Source organism: Mesoplodon mirus (genome assembly GCF_964341445.2).
Source record: "Mesoplodon mirus genome assembly, chromosome: 17".
NCBI lineage: Eukaryota > Metazoa > Chordata > Mammalia > Artiodactyla > Ziphiidae > Mesoplodon > Mesoplodon mirus.
Window position 1 is genome coordinate 78,343,373 of NC_138993.1, and position 16,692 is coordinate 78,360,064.

General features: G+C 55.1%; 1 protein-coding gene across 1 annotated transcript in view; it reads right to left on the minus strand.

Moving 5' to 3' along the window:
• The window catches only part of RASA3 (RAS p21 protein activator 3), an 86,458-nt gene that overhangs the window by 27,088 nt on the left and 42,678 nt on the right, over positions 1 to 16,692 (minus strand). The window contains exons 3-4 of the mRNA XM_082602662.1: positions 12,592 to 12,695; positions 3,792 to 3,886 (exon numbers count right to left, since the gene is read on the minus strand). Of these exons, the coding sequence (XP_082458788.1) occupies positions 3,792 to 3,886; positions 12,592 to 12,695 (199 nt within the window). The remainder of the gene's footprint in view (positions 1 to 3,791; positions 3,887 to 12,591; positions 12,696 to 16,692) is intronic.

A 16,692-nucleotide genomic window follows, 5' to 3' on the forward strand; every position in this document is an offset into this window, starting at 1 on the left:
TTGAGAATGCTGGTTTCATAGTCGTTCCCAGTCTCATTTAAGGAGAATAATGAGAAGAAGTCGTTTAAAAAAGCAGCTGGGACTGAGCAGCATCACCCACCCCCACGGAACATCCACTGGGAGAGACCAACCTGGCCTTCAACACGTCAGCAAGTCTAGGAAAGTAAAAATCACATCACAGCTGCTCTCAGACCACAGTGGAAATTAAACTAGAGCTCAGTGACAGAAAGATAGCTAGAAAATCCCCAAACGCGTGGAGGTTAAAGAACACACTTCCAAATAACAAGCAGGCCAAAGAAGAAGTTTCAGGAGAAACTGAAAAATACTTTGAATTCATTTCTTTTCACAAGTGAAAATGAAATCAAACATCAAAATTTGTGAAATGCAGCAAAAGCAATGCTTAGAGGGAAATTTAAAGCAGTGAATGCAGATACTGGAAAAGACGAAAGGCAAAAATCAATAACGTAAGTTTCTAACCTTAGGAAACTAGAAAAAGAAGAGCAAATTAAATCCAAAGTGAGCAGAAAAGAAATAATAAAAATTAGAGCAGAAATCAACGAAAATGAAAACTGGAAATCAATACAGAAAATAAACAAACCAAAGCTGTTTTTTTGAAAAGATCAATAAAATTGGTAAAGTTCTAGCCCCGCTAAGGAAAAACAGAAATGAAAGCAGAGCCGTCACTCCTGGCTGCAGAAAACCAGCAGTGGTTCCGACAGGGGATCCAAGACGTCACCCGCCTGTCAGCCAGGGGGGCCCAGAGCCCAAGGTGAACCCCACTGTAAGCCGGGGGTTTCAGCGAATATAAGGCGTCAGCCATAGCAAATGCACCCAGGACGCTAGCAATGCTTGGGGGAGGAGTACATGGGGTTCTTCATACACTCCCCTCAACTTTTCTGCAAAGACAAAACTGCTCAAAAAATAAAGTTTATTAATTAAGAGAGAAAAGCACCGGTGGTTCCTGTGCAATTTTCTCAGGAAGGCATCGGTCCCTGATCTGCAGGGCCCGTGGCCGCAGGCAGGGGCCCAGCAGCACATGAGCCATCACTGCCCTGTCCTCATTCTGCACAGGGCCTGCAAGGCCTGGCGGAGGTCAGCGCAGAGCAAACCCAGGCGCAGGCGACTGAGTGCTGGACCTGTAGCCCCGCCGAGCTGAGAGCATCGGGAGGGGGCAGGGACACGAGGGCGACCAAGAGAAGCAGCCACGTCCTCGAGGGGAGGCGAAGGCCACGTCCTCGAGGGGAGGCGAAGGCCATGTCCTCGAGGGGAGGCGAAGACCACGTCCTCGAGGGGAGGCGAAGGCCACCCCCTCCTCTCCTTCGGACGCTCCCGAGCCTTAGACTCTCAGGTCCTTGCAGGTGTATGGCTGCAGGCGCTGATTGTTGGGGAAATCCTCAGACAGGACGGCAGACACACAGAGGACGTTCCCAGGGCGTCCACTATGAGGCCAAGGTTACTGCCCTGTCGCTACAGGTGCAAGAAGAGGCCACGGGCTGGGGGGCTGCGGCTCTGCTGGGGCGGCCCTCCTGCCTCTGCCTTTTCGGAACACGTGCTCCAAGAACAAGTTTCACAGAAGCCGCTCAATACAGAGCTTGCGGCTGCCGGTGTCCTTGGAGGATCAGCAGGGGCCCTCGCGGACGTGAGCATGCACCCTGGCCACCGCTGCCCGGCGCGGACCACAGGTAGGGCCGTCCCTGCCGACTGCCTCATCCAGAAGGTGCCCAGCCGGGGACAGAGAAGGAGGAGAAGCGACGGGCTCTTTTTAATAAAGCGATTGAGCAGAGACCTTCACAAACGTCAGTTCCAGAGGGAAGCCAGGCGTTCCTCCACTCCTCTTCTTCCCCCAATTCCATGACTTGCTGGTCTCTCGTGGGCCCCGGCTTTGCGACACTCCCTTTCTGCTGCCTTTGTGAATCGCTGAGCAGATAGTTAGAGAAATCGTATGTGTCCCCTGACCTCCGTGGCTGCAGGGAAGTTGCGTAACTGACCCTTTAAAGGCTGCTGCCCGTGGCACCTGACGGGTCCCCTCTGGAGAGCACTTGCTCAGTGCCTGGAACTCAGCGGCCGCCACCGCCCACAGTCCCGCTTCCGTGGAATCACCAGTGGGTCGGGACCCACGTCACGGGGACCATCAGGGAATGGCCTGGGCGTCCTCAGGCTGCAGGTGGACACACGCGTCATGTTCCCAAGGCTGCGGTGACCCAGCGGCTCTGGATCTGGACAGTGGTGGTTACACAGCCACACGCGTGAGACGCACCCACAGGGACATGCAGGCACACGCGGGGCTGGTGAGACCTGAATGGGGTCGGGGACCCTGTACCAGTTATGCGGATGTCACTGTGCGGGGCCCGGGAAGGGACGTGGCCCTGCTTCCTATTTTCAGTCTTTGAGTGTCAACAGGAGAACACACAGCTTGCTAACCCTTACTCCCTGTGCAGTACTTCCTGTGGCTTCCTGTGACTCTGTAACCATTTCAAAATTAAAAGTTGGTTTTTTTGAAAAGGCAAGAAAAAGGAAAAGCTACACTTGCCAACAAAACAGAACTTAAATCTGGGGACTAAACAGCGGGCTCATCGCGGCCACAGGCGGAATCTCTGAAGAACGACAGTGACGGAGGCAGGCGGGGCCCAGGTGTAAAGCACACACGGCACAGGGGTCCGGAAACTTCTTCCTAAGGAGGTGATTTCCTGGTCACCTGAGCAGCAGTGGCCGCTGTCCTCCTGGACTTGGGGTTCCGTGACTAGTTCTGAGCAGTCACAGGGCCCCCAATTTCCACAGCACGCGTGGGCCCCTCAGTCGGAATTAACTGAGCGTGAAGCACCCTCACAATGTCCCTTGGGCTAGGCTTCTCAAGGCGTCCCTCTGGCTGCCTCTTTGTCAAAGTTTGAGCATCGGCCCCGGCGGCCACCAGGGGCCTCGGCAGTGGACACCCTGAGCCACCGGTGTGCAGTTCCAAGCTCGGCCAAGGCCCCAGGTCCATGAGGAGGTGTGCTGACGCTGGGCCGGGAGCCCGGGGAAGGCCTCGCGAGGTGCCCACTTGGGGATTTTGTCCGTGACACCTGCTGTTTGACCCTGCTGTTCACAAAACCCTGCTTTACAGGAGAGGAAACCGAGGCTCAGAGAGCATCAGAGCCACGCACTCTGCTGAGCTCAGAGCAGGCCCAGCTCGGTGCTGGCCCCGGAATTCAGGCATGGCCTGGGCTCGGGGACGGGCTTGACCAGAAACTCATGCCAGGGTCACCAGAGAAGAGAAGATGCAGGCGGCCCCCATGACGGGCATCTCCTGGACCCTGGGCATGGGGAGCGGCCCAGCTGGGGGAGAAACCCCCAGTCCCGGGGTGGGGGCACCTTGCACTGGTCAAGGGGTCAGTCCCAGTTAACACATCGCCAGGGCGCTGGGCGAGCCCCAGGGATGCTCAGGTCACAGGGACTTCATCACTCCGGTCACTCCCTTCAGGTCCAGCCCCGCCTTGCTGAGGGCAGGGAGCCCGGAACACACACGGGCACTTCCAATGGGCAATGCCCACAGCCTTACGTTTTCTCACCTATTCTCTCTTTACCTTCAGGTATGCGTTGCATTCTTTCGCACGTTACATTTTTTAAGCTGCACGACTAAGTCCGACAGTAACCAATGGAACAAACCAAATGCACAAGCCCAGGAGGACGTGTGCAGGGGACAGCTTGCTGAGCCTTGTCCCTCTGAAGGCCAGAGTCCAGCGTCTCTGTCTCTAACCACAATCAGGCCTCCTCCGCCAAGGCCCCCATGTCCCGTGGGCCCCGCGAGGCCTCACCTGCACCTCGGAGTCGGCGTCCACGTGCTGCAGCTGGAACCACGTGTCCCGGTTGTGGTACTTCTGCAGGTCTTCCTTCCGGATGGCCACCTTCCCTGGAAGATCAATGCAGAGGAGACCGGTCACGAGGGCACCAACCTTCCCACCCAGCAGGGCTGGGAGCGGTCTCCACTACCTCTGCCAGTCACTCCAAATGGGAAATACAGAACAGATCATCGGGCAAGAGACGACGCAGTTAGAGCAACAGATGCCACTCTGCATCTCGGAGGTGCCACGTCCACCCTGAGCACAGCCCGTCTCGAGGTCACTTCCACGGTGTCCACAGCCTGGGCGCGGACGGGAGCCTCTCCCCCTCCACCCAGGCTGCGGGAGATGGGGGCACCCGGCGCAGATCTTACAGATCGGGGAGCGGCTACGCCAGGTGCACTGCTCAGGGCCCGGAGGGCGGCGTGTGGGATGGGGTGGGGCAGCAGGCACCCCGGCCATCCACGCCCCGGCCATCCACGCCCCGGCCATCCGCGTCCCGGCCATCCACGCCCCGGCCATCCGCGCCCCGGCCATCCGCGCCCCGGCCATCCGCGTCCCGGCCATCCGCGCCCCGGCCATCCACGCCCCGGCCATCCGCGCCCCGGCCATCCACGCCCCGGCCACCCGCGTCCCGGCCATCCCCTGCCCCGATGCCCGAGCTGCAGAGCACGGCAGGACGGCGTCTGCCGGGAGGGCTTTGCTGCAGAGTCCCTGGAAGTGCGTGTCTGCCCGTGTGAGCTGTGGCTTAGAAGTCACGTGTGTGCACATCTAGCTCACAGGCAACGTCCACAGTTGGCTTACAGAGTGTGCACACGTGTGTGCGTGTGTGTGCACATCTAGCTTATGTAGCACGTGTGCACACGTGTTCCTGTCGGGCCCGTGGAATGAGCCGGGTTATCGCCCGCCTGGGTCTATGAATCAGTGTCTCTCAAAGTGTAATCACAGGCCACCTGCATCAAAACAGCTGGAGAGTTTCCTAAATGCAAGTTTCCCAGCCCAATCCTGCGTGAGAAAACAATCTCTGGGGTGGGGCCCTGCAATCTTCGTTTTCACGAGGTCCCCAGAGAACTTCTGTGGGTCCCAAAGTTTAAGGACGTCTGCTCTCAACAGTTTTACATTCCTGACATAGGCTTGGTACTTAGGAGCTAGAATTTCAACGAAAATACACACGTAAATATACGTGTGTGATGTACATTACCTGACGCAGATTTATGGTATTTAAATATCCATCTACCACCGTCATGCATTGTTCATTCACCTTATTTATTCGAAAGACGTACGTGGCAGCTAGCAAGCACACACCCCACAGCTTGGGAGGACAGAGGGCACCGGGCACTGGGCTGTCCTCCTGTCCCCACATCCCGTGGCCTCGGGCACGGGGACCACGCTGTCTACCAGGATAGGGGAGTTGGATGCTTGCCCACATGAGCATCCCTGAGTACACATGTATATGCATGCAGTACACACGTACACTGTAAATCACACATGGAAATAGGAACGATAAAGGACAACATAAAAGTCAACATTTTTTCAGTTCAGTTGTTTCTGGCGAACAGCCCAGGACACACTGCCTAACTCAGGATCGCAGTCCAGTTACCAAAGGACACGTTTTGGGCCCCTGGCGCCATTTCACCCCACGTCATCTGCTACTTGGGACGCTCCCCAGGCCCCTGTGGCCACCCTGCAGAGCCCCGAGCTGGCTGGCCCACCCTGCCCTCACCCAGGACACAGAGTCCTCTCCGCAAAGGGACTGCCCTCCGTTTCCTGTTTCTTCAAAGACTTGTGCTTCTGAGCAGAAGCACCCGGCGGCCTCACAGCGGGGCCGGACGCCCCAGCTGATCCTCTGGTTGCCCACACATGCTGCCCGCCAGCCCCTCGCACTCTCCCCTCACGTCGCCCTGCAGCAACCCCGGCGCGAGGCAGGAGGTGCTGGTCACAGACGTGGCAGACGTCCCGCCCACAGGCTTTGGGCCTCGTCGCTGTGGCTCTGCCCTCCGTGCTTCTCCTACCACTTCTTCTCCCCAAACGCCCGCATCCCATGAGGCCCCCCTGCGATGTCACCTCCTCTCCGGCCTCCCCTGGGGCCCACAGGGCAGCCTCTGCTCTGCTCTCAGAGGCTCACACGAGGCCTCGCTGGGGCCCAGCCACCTGCTGGTTGGTAGGCTTAAGGGAAAGGACACTCTGCACGTGGCTCCTGGGGGAGCTCAGAATGTCACCCAACGTACACGCGGCGCGTCTCAGAGCGAGAGGCGAGGGCGGCTCGGCCGTGAGGAGGGGGCGTCGGCCCAGAGGCCCGTGCACACACCCCGCCAGGCAGCCTCCACGGTTCCTTCCAGCGCTCGGCGCCCCAGGAGCCCGCACCCCCCTCCTCTGGCTTGTGCCTCCTCTGAACGTGCTGTCCCTTTGCTAAGATGCACTGCGGGCCCACGTGTTGCCAGCTCCCAGCTACTCGACGCTGAGGTTCCTCCCGAGACGTGCGCTTGGAAGGCGTTAGAAAATGCTTGCTTCTCTCTTGTTAGCCCATCTTCCATCTAGTTTTGTAGGGGTCCAGCCGGGGAACCCAGGTGGGTGAGAGAAGGGTCTCGCCCTGCAGTCTTCACGCCTGGTGTCCAGACCTAACGGGCGCACCCACCGGGCACAGACGGGAAGCTGGAAATGAAGCAGGGACGCGCCGGCCCGAGTGCCGCGGCTGAGCGTGGCGGAGTCGGGTCTGTTTACTCCCCACCGTCACCTGCAGCAGCCCCGTCTCCCTGCCCACTGTCCCCGCAGCACCTCAGCACGCTCACCTCGGCCCTCCACTCACCTCCCACCGTCACACAGCCTTGGGAAAGGCCAGGCTCGGCGGTTCAGGGCCAGCCCTCTGTCCACTTGCAAGGTGGACGCAGCACAGCTGGCTCCGAGGGTCAACACCACTGCCCACATCGACCTTGCTGGCTCAGCTCTGGCCACGCAGACCCATCTGCAGCCAAGTCCTGCCCAGCCACAGGCCTCACAGGGCACTGAGGCCACGGCATGCAGAGTCTGTCGGTGGAGGGCAGAAGACACAGAGCGCACAGGCTGCAGAAAGAGGGTGTTCCACAGGGATTCAGAGAACTGGAGCTACAGGCCACACAGGCCTCGCTCCAGCCAGCATCAAGTCACAAGGACTAACCCCACCCTAACTCTGGCCCATCCCAGGCCCCTCCCCTCCCACCACTCCTGGTCTTGGGGGCACCCTCCGAGGTCCTGACGGGGGTCCCGCCGCCTCTAACCACCTGTCACCAGGCAGAGCCCCCGGCTTTCTCTCTGCTTGGCTCCTGCAAAACTCCACCCCTTTCACCGATGGGAATATAATGTTGAGCGTTGCAGGAATAAAGCCACAAGAAACAAACATTTCTTGGAACTAAATTGGGCAATAATATTCCACTAAAAAGGGATAAAGAAATTTGCAGACTCCACGATTAGTTCAGCTGGATAGGAGGGTTACATCTGAAGTGTGAAATTTTCAGTAAATGCAATGTTTTTATGAGCTTTGACTGGAAGAGGGAGGAGGCACATACGTAAGGCTCATATGACCCCTACAACGTACACAACCTCATTACTCTTTATTTTCGGAAGTACTTAGTTTTAAATGGGTAATACCAGAACATGGAACAAAGTCTGAAACATTAGAAAGGATATAAAATACAGCCAAGAATAACTTTCTCTCTCCCCTGCTACACGGGTCCCACCTCAGGATTACCTCTGTCACCAGCTGCCAGTCTGTCCTTCTAGAGACCGACCACATCAAGAACACATGAACATGCACTCTTTACACGTGAGAGGTAGGTGTTCCCACAGGCTGTCCTGGGGAGCACCTGACCTGCAGACCACAACGCCCACTTAAACGAGCCTGATGTGTCATAATCCACAGCTGTCCCGATCGATCTGAGCGACATCAGGTCACTATGCCCCCTGGGCCTCACCCTCTGACAAGGACACAGGTGGTGTGGCAGCCTTTCCACCACTAAAAGCCCCGTGTATTACTTCCTCTGGTGGGTGCTGTACCTGCCAGGGTCTGTTCAGAAGAGAGAAGCACATCAGGTAGTTCAAGAGGCAGCATGTGACGTGGGGAACCAGGTACGGTAGGTCAGAGGGTGCAGGAAGGTGGGCAGCCAGGGGTGACACCTGCAGGGTGGTGACTAAGGAGGGACAGCCGGATGGCCCCCGCCGCCCGGGCCTGGCAGGGGGCAGAGATGTCTTTCTCATCGCTCCTGTTCACCCTGGTGCCCAGCAAGCGCACAGAGGCAAGAGAGAGAAACAAGGGCCTGTAGACTTGAAGGGAAGAAATAAGTCTTTATTCACAGAATCTATAGGAAAAGCTACAAGAAAAGCTGGCAGAGTAGGTGTGTTTAGAATAAAGGTCAATACATGAAATCAATTGTATTTGTACACACAAGCAATGACAATGGAAATTGAAATCGAAAAGATGCCAACAGCACATCCACAAAATGATGCTTTTACGGCTTGAGTTTTTGGTGTACTATCCCAGAAATCTTTGTCTACTCTATCAAAATCATAGAATATAGGGATATATTATATGTATACACACACACATACACACACGTGTGTGTGTGTGCTGAAAACACATCACAAAACCCTGATGAGAGAAATTAAAGACCCAAGTACGTGGAGAGACATGCCATGCTGGAGGGTCTGAAGACTCAGTTTTGTTAAGATGCTAATTCTCCCCAAATTAATCTATAGATCAGTATAATCTCAGTCATTTTGGAAATTGAGAAGATGACTGAAAATGTAAATGACAATTCAAAGGACCTAGAATAGCAAAACAAGTTTGGAAAAGAATAAAGTTGGTGAGCTCACACGACTGACTTAAGACTTGCTGTGAAGATACAGGAATTAAGACAGTTTGGTGTCGGTGTGAGGAAAGGAATACAGGTCAGTGGAACAGAACACAGAAGCCATAAATAGACCCATGCATATAAAGTTAGTTGACTTCCAAAAGGTGCTAAGGTAATTCAACTGGACATCTGTAAGGAGAAAAAGGAAGCCTGTCATGTGTAAAATTCACTTGAAATGGATCGCAACATGAGAGCTAAAACCAAAAGCTTTCTAGAAGAAAAAATAGAAGAAAATCTTCACAACCCTGTGGTAGGGAAAGATTTCTTAGACATGACATCAAAAATACAAACTATAAAAGAAAAAAATGTTTGATGAATTGGACGTCATCAAAATTAAAAACTTCTGCTCTTCAAAAGACACTCATAAGAAAATGAAAAGACGAGCCACAAGCTAGAAGAAAATATTTGCAAAACATACATCTGATAAAGGACTTGTATCCAGAATATATTTAAAAAACTTTAAAAACTCAGTAAGAAAATCCAATTAAAAGGGCAAAAGATTTGAATGATTTACCAAAGAGATACAGATGGTAAATAAACACATGAAAAAATGCCCTACATCATTAAAAGTAAATTAAAAGTAAAAGCTACAATAAGATACTACGCACATATTAGAAGGGCAAAAATGAATCAAAAATAAAAGTTGATGATACAAGTGCCGGAGAGAATTCAAATGGTGCACTCAGGAAAGGAGTTTGTCAGTTTCTAATAAAGGTAAACATACACTGCAGGGGAGGAAAAATCTTTTTCCTTCTACTCTTTTAGGTTCTCAGGACAAAGAGAACTGTAACAAAAGAAAGATTAACAAGAGAAAAACAAACAGAAGTTTATTAACATGTGTATCTCAGATATACCTGGGGGAAACTCCGTGATGAGTATCTCAAGGGGGTGGCTGGAACTCCTAGCATCTTAACCTAAAACAACCACCACCAGTTTTCAGAGAAGTGACAAGACCAAGGAAAGGACTCTGAGTTTCAAGGAAGGTAAATGTATGTGGGAACCAACGGTCCAGAAGGCTCTTTGTGTGGGTTCTTTGGTGTAGCCTCTGGGCTGACAAGGGTCTAGGGTCGTCTCAGATTTGGATGAATTTATGTTCTGCTTTTAGGGTAGAGAGATTTCCTTGTGTCTGCTTCTTCCCAACTGCCTTCCAGCTCAAACAAATCGTTATGCCACAGTGGCCTATTTGGGATGGCAAATTCTGCTGTCCTTTAAAACCTACGGTACGTCCCAGCAATCTCACTCTTAGGTATTTTCTAAGAGAAATAAAAACATTTGCCAACACAGAGACCTAGGCAAGAATGTTTATGGCAGCTTTATTCACAATCACTAAAAGCAGGACACGACCCCACCTCCGTCGAATGACGAGTGGAAAACGGTGGCACTTCCCTGCAGTGGGCGCAGTGTGCAAATTATACCTTGATAACCCCGGCTTATAAACAAAAGGATCAAGGTCTCACTTCACACCCCCCCACCCTTTAATACAGAAACTGCAGGAAGCCCCTGCCAGCGGGGCTGGAGGGACAAAGCGGGGAGATGGTGGGATGAGCAGGCCCACAGCCGGAGTAGGGCAGAGGGGGAGGCCTGGCTCCAGGCCCCCAGAGCCCCACCAGCCCACGCCCCGCACTGGAAGTGGAGTTGGTGGCCCTGACCCAGCACTGCCTCAACCACCCCACACTGCATCTCCACACCCTCCCTGAGACAAACCCCACCCCTGGACTCGGTCCGCGGGGGGGCCCACGCGCTGCTGCACCCAGAGAACCTGGTGCCGTGCCATCAGATCACATGGCAGACGTGAGAAGCCGGTGACACTATGCTCGTTTCCATGACACAAATTTATACCCTAGAACTTGGTTTCTCATCCTGGTAACAACATAATTGCTAGTCATAGCTTCAAATTATCCCTGGAGATCCAGACAGCCTCTTATTTTTACGGCTGTGAGAACAATGTTGAAAACATCTAAATCTGGTTGCACCCTGACACATCCCAATTTTAAAGCCACCAGGAATTGCTCAACCATGGTTTTGCTGGTTCTCTTTAAAAATAGTGGGTGCCTTAAACAGAATGATCGATAAACATCTTATTTGATTTTTATAAGGGGAAATAACCCCAAAACCAACTAGATCAGGTTCTCTGATTAAAATGTGCAAAGATATTTTAAAATTTCTTTTTCCTTAGGATTACCATTCAAAAAAGCTCCCATGTACCTCCAAGGATTAGTCAAATTCCTCTTCATTCTGGTATAATCTGAGCCAGCTACCCTGCCAGCGCTGCATCTCCCTGTGGGTCTCACCGGTCGCCCAGGTGAGCTCCATCAGGTAACATGTAAGCTTCCAACCCACCACTCTGGCCCTCTCCTTTCCTTCTTGAACAAACCTTGGTGCATCCAGCAGGCGCTAGACCGAGACACCCCCGGGCCCTGCTCCGAGAGCCCCAGGCCACAGGAAGTACGGTCCAGTGGACACAAAAGAAATGCTCCCACAGGCGACGGTGAGAATGACGCACACCAAGGAGCAGCCTCCAGCTGACCTGGGTCTCGGGCTGACAGCGGCAGCCACGTGGGCATCGGAGAAGGGCCTGAGGTGGGCGTCAGGCTGCGAGGCACCGGGAGAGGGGCCGGGAGGGCCAGAGCCTATGTCTGGGCTGGAGGAGGAATCCCCAGAGCATGATGCCAAGCTAAGGTTTGGGCGCCATCCTGAGGGCGAAGGGAGCAGGCCTGCAGGACGAGCAGCATGGAAGTGCCCCCGCAAACACGATATCCTTCTCGCTTCAGAGTTAAAGGTCTGCTGAGAGGCCCTATCACAGCTCCCTCTTAAATGAAGTCAAGGGTGAATTATCTGAGCTGCTGTGTCATCTAGGCCGTGTACTTCCTGAACAAACTCTGGTGATTTCTACGTAAAACACAGCAGTTTCCAAGCATGCTATTTGTTGGAAATGCAGACTCTGGGCCCTGCCCCAGACCCAATAACCAGCATCTGCATTTTGACGAGTGTGGGAAGCTCTGATCCATGTGCTGGAAACACTGCCAGATGCTTCTTCAAAGGACCTCAGCTCCAGAGCTGCCTTCAGACTTTTTTTTGAGGGCTGCTGGCCTGGGTGCAAACACCCCTGACCAGTCACTTGTGGACAGTGAGTGGAGCTGGTCAGACGCCCCAGGAGCGGGCGGGAGGCTGCGGTGTCAGGGGCCCCACAGATTCAACTGCTCTGTCCAGGAGCGAAGCACCGAGACGCCTCCTGCCAGGAGCAGCCAGGCCAGCGACGAGCAGCTGGGGTCCCATGGCCACAACTGAGCCCACATTGGGCAGCTCGGGTCTAATTCTGGTGCCATGGGGAACTGATAGGGTTTTCCTGGGACAGAGGTGCACCCCCCAAACGGGCGGCTCTGGGCTGCCCCACATTCAAGGTGGGCCCCACTCTCTCCAGGACGCTGGTGCCTCTGGGGCCCTCAATACCTCTGAGACCCCCAGTACCTCTGACAGCATCCCAGTGTCTCTGAGAGCCCCTAATACTTTTGAGTGCACCCCCAATACCTCGAGGGCACCCCAATACCATCCCAGTCCACCATACACGGGTGCTGGGTTCGGGGATGGGCAAGGCCTGGGGTGGTGGGATGGTTGGAGAAGGCTCCGGGAGTCGTTTGGGGGGACGCCACTCTCGCCTTGAAGGATGGTTTGCCTTTGCCGCGTGTCCCCGTGTCCCCGCGTGAGCTCGTGGTGTGTCGCCCCAGAACACAGTGACAGGGCAGCTCCGGGACGGCCAGCAAGGGCAGGTGAGATGCTGGCATGGCTCACCGGCTCAGACGGGGTGCCCGGGAGATGCCCCAATTCTGCGAGAATAAGCCCCGTTCAGAAGAGGCAGAGAAAATGAAGAAAACACCTGGTCGGTCGGTACCTACCTATAATTGAATCTCTCCGGAAAACGTCTCTATCGAAAATGTAAAAGGACAGGTGACGGAAACTCCGCGGAATCTCGCAGTAGAAGTCCTCTCCGTAGAAGGGGCTGGACACAGACAGAAGGGGCACCGTTAGATTCTACGAGGCCGCGTCCCCTGCCCTGGGGGTCAGTCCTGGGGGGTCAGTCCTGGGGGAGGATCAGTCCTGGGGGGTCAGTCCTGGGGGAGGATCAGTCCTGGGGGGTCAGTCCTGGGGGGTCAGTCCTGGGGGAGGATCAGTCCTGGAGGAGGATCAGTCCTGTGGGGAATCAGTCCTGAGGAGGGAATCCATCCTGGGGGGTGATCAGTCCTGAGGGGGGGTCAGTCCTGAGGAGGGAATCCATCCTGGGGGGCAATCAGTCCTGGGGGGATCAGTCCTGGGGGAGGATCAGTCCTGGGGGGTCAGTCCTGGGGGAGGATCAGTCCTGGGGGGTCAGTCCTGGGGGAGGATCAGTCCTGTGGGGAATCAGTCCTGAGGGGGGAATCCGTCCTGGGGGGTGATCAGTCCTGAGGGGGGTCAGTCCTGGGGGGTCAGTCCCGGGGGAGGATCAGTCCTGTGGGGAACCAGTCCTGAGGGGGGAATCCGTCCTGGGGGGATCAGTCCTGGGGGGTGATCAGTCCTGAGGGGGGCCAGTCCTGGGGGGATCCGTCCTGGGTGTAGGATCAGTCCTGGGGGGGGCCGGCTTCCAAGCGCCTGCCTCAGGCATGCACCTGTGACCTCACATGGGGGACACGAAATTGGGAGCTGGTGGTCCCGGCGGGCCGAGGGAGGTTGGTGGGGGGAGGCGAGGGCAGGTGACAGACATGGAAGGACCTGTGCGCAGGAGCTGCATCAGAGCCTCCGCTCGGGAGGGGGACGAGCCCACCTGTGGTGCTGCTGTCAGAAGCACCGCACAGGTTTCGCTTGTTTTACTGACCAGCTCAGGTCCAGAGCAGGAAGGGGGACCACGCTGGCCTGAGGTCCAGGCGTGCAGGGAAGCCAGCTGCTCTCCCCCCTCCATGTCCTGCGGGCCAGAGCCCCGAAGGCACATCCCCAGGAGTCAGAGCTGCAGCCGAGGCCGCGCGATAAGGCGCACGCGTACGGCAGGTGTTTCCAGGGCTGCCCCCGAGACGGCCACACATGCGAGTCCTGACTCCAGTGCCCCTGCCCACGGCCTGGTCCCCATCCCGGCTTTATCTTGGGGGACTGTCCCCACTCTCAGCTGCAAATCAGGATCACCTGGAGAGGTTTCTAGAAAACACACTGCCCAGGCCCTACTCAGAGGACCCTCTTCAGGGGTGGGTCACAGGGTAGCACCTTCAGTCCCACACCTGCCACCTCCTGACACAGAGCCGTGACGCCAACCGGTTACAAGTGGGGGACACAAATCTCACCCCAAGCCCTGGAGGCACAGGAGCCCCGGGACAGGGCGGTCCTGCACCCGGAATGCACTCCCCTCAGTGAGGACATGCAGAAACTGAACTGCTTGTAGGAATGTAAAATGGGGCCATCACTTTTCCAAAACGGTAAACCCGGAGTAACCATTATAGCCCAACAGCCCACCCCCAGGGGTATGTCCGGGAGCAATGAAAACACATCCACACAAAAACTGGTACGTGCAAAGTTACAGCAGAAACAACCCAAGCATCCATCAACAGAGGACGGACGCACCGAACGGGGCCCCTGACCCGCAGGCACCTTCAGCTCTGACGCTGATGCTCAACGAGAGAAGCCAACACAAGAGGCCACACAGGGTGCTGCTCCCTCTACGTGAAATGACCAGAACAGGCTCATCTGCGGAGACAAAGTGGATTCCCGGTTGCCAGGGGCTGGGGAGCAGGTAAAGGGAATGGGTTTCTCTTTAGGGAGATGGAAATGTTCTAAAATTGGTTGTGGTGATGGCCACACAACTCTGAATATAATAAAAACCACAGAACTGCACATTTTAAATGGGTAAATTATATGGTATGTGAATTATATCTCAATGAAGCTATTTTTCAAAAACAAAAAATTTTAAAAATACATCAAGATGTCAGCAAGTGAGTAACGGAATTAACATTCTAGGGTATATCATGCTTAAGCTTTTTTTTCTCTAAAGTTATATGGATATAGAATAAAAATAAAGACACATGTTTTTAAATAAACGTGGGGTTACATTATTCAACCTGATATACAGTCAGCTTGTTCCTTTAGCATGAGGCCATGGACCACTTCCCAAGTAAGTAAAGGCCAAACAGCACCTGAGGTCTGAGTGACCACAACCGCAGGACTCACACCTTCCAACACGCAGACAGCAAGTCCTTCCCCACGTCCACCACCGGGAGTGTCCCTAGCCCTGGTGTCCTCAGGACAGTCCCCGAGGTGGCCTGCTTGGTGGGAGGGCGTCCTCCATCCTGGGCTCTGGGACCACGGACCTTCCAGGAAGGTCTCCATCAATGTTTACAAACTCTGCTAAGCTGGTGACCAAAACCACTGCTTTCATTTGAAAAGTTTACATTATTGGTGAGGCTGAATATCTGTCAAGTGTGTCTGAAGCACTTTTTGTTTCGTTTTGTGTTGAAATGTCTTTGGCTCATTTTCTGTCAAATGACCATCTTTTCACATTCTTTTCAAGTTCAGGATACTAATCCACTGAGAACTTTTAAATTTATGTTGCAAAGTAAAGACAAGTACCTGACGCCCAACATACAAGGAGAATGTTTGTCGTCCATGAACAGGGACAGGCAGGCGACCCGGCTGTCCCCACCAGAAGCCCAGGGGGTCCCTGCACAAAGGCCTCCTCAGCCCAATCGTGGCATCTCTCAGGACGGCGCTGGCATCAGCAGGGCCCACAGGGGCATGAGGGAGCAAGGCAGACGTCCTGGGGGTGGGACAGGCGCCCCCTGGTGCCCGCACGCGGCCGGGCCACCCCCTTCTTGGTCGACGGGAAAGCCTGCAGTGTTTCTTTAAGGGGACAGAGTTGGAAGCATATTTCCGAAAGAAAAGGAAGCTGTGGATGGTGGGGAGCGGGGTGAGATCCCCCCACATGCCTGCAACCCAGACTCTCCTTTCTGGGGGACTCAGAGGGGCTGCACAATCCTAGCTCCCCCAGCTGGCGCCTTTGCCTGGGCATCTCTGCGCACAGCTCAGCAGCAACAGAGGCAGGGTTCATGCCCTGCACAGTTGCAGGCTTGTCCAGATAAAGGGAAAATGCCACGCGAAGGACTGGACGGCCTTAACTACCACTATCTGACAAGGGGATTAAAACGTGGCCTCTGGCCTCTGAGGCCGGCCAGAGCGCTTTCCTCGCTAATTACAGGGAGAAGTTTAAATGCAGTTTCACAGAATTGTGAAAGAGAAAAAGCCTCCGACAGGGGAAGCTGTTGGCCTCCTGCTCCGTGAGCCCAGATGTGCAGACGAGAGGTCCCGGCAGGGCACCCCCTGCAGGACCGCAGAGTCCTTCCCTGGCCCCCACAGAGCCCGGCTGGTACTGCCCTGCCCCCACCAGGGCCAGACGCGAGGTTCTCCCCGGTTTCGTGCTGTGTGCTGTGTCCTATGTTGCAAACGCCAGCATCTGTTTCCCAGCATCTGGGGGAGGGGAGCGTGGGAGCCACGGGGACAGAGGGGAGCCTCCCCGCAAGCCCTGGATGCACCACAGGGCAGCCCTGGCGGAGTCCAGGTGCCCAGAAGCGGGGACCCGGGGCCCACGCCGAGGCCCAGAGAGAGCTGGAAGCCAGGCAGGCAGGGCCCGTTCTCCGAAAAGGGTGCCGGCCGGCTCTGAACAGCTCTGCGTTCGGCTAATAAATGTGCAGGTGGTTAAACCATTCACTAAAACCTGGATTAAAATTCATGAAACCAAATACTGTATTCAGACGTCCACAGAAGAGTCGGGAAGGGAGGGGACTCGTGCAGCCTGCACCCCGCACGGGCTGGTGCTCGCGGGACCCCAGCACTGGGAGGGCCTGCACCCCAGGCGCGAACCGCCCATGGCTCCCAGAAGCAGGAGAAACCCTGTCTGGTTCCTCTCTCACTTCCTCCAAATGGCGATTTTAAAGCAGCGAGGCCCTCGGCACCTGAGAGCTTGTCTCTGAGGCTTCCAATAAGCT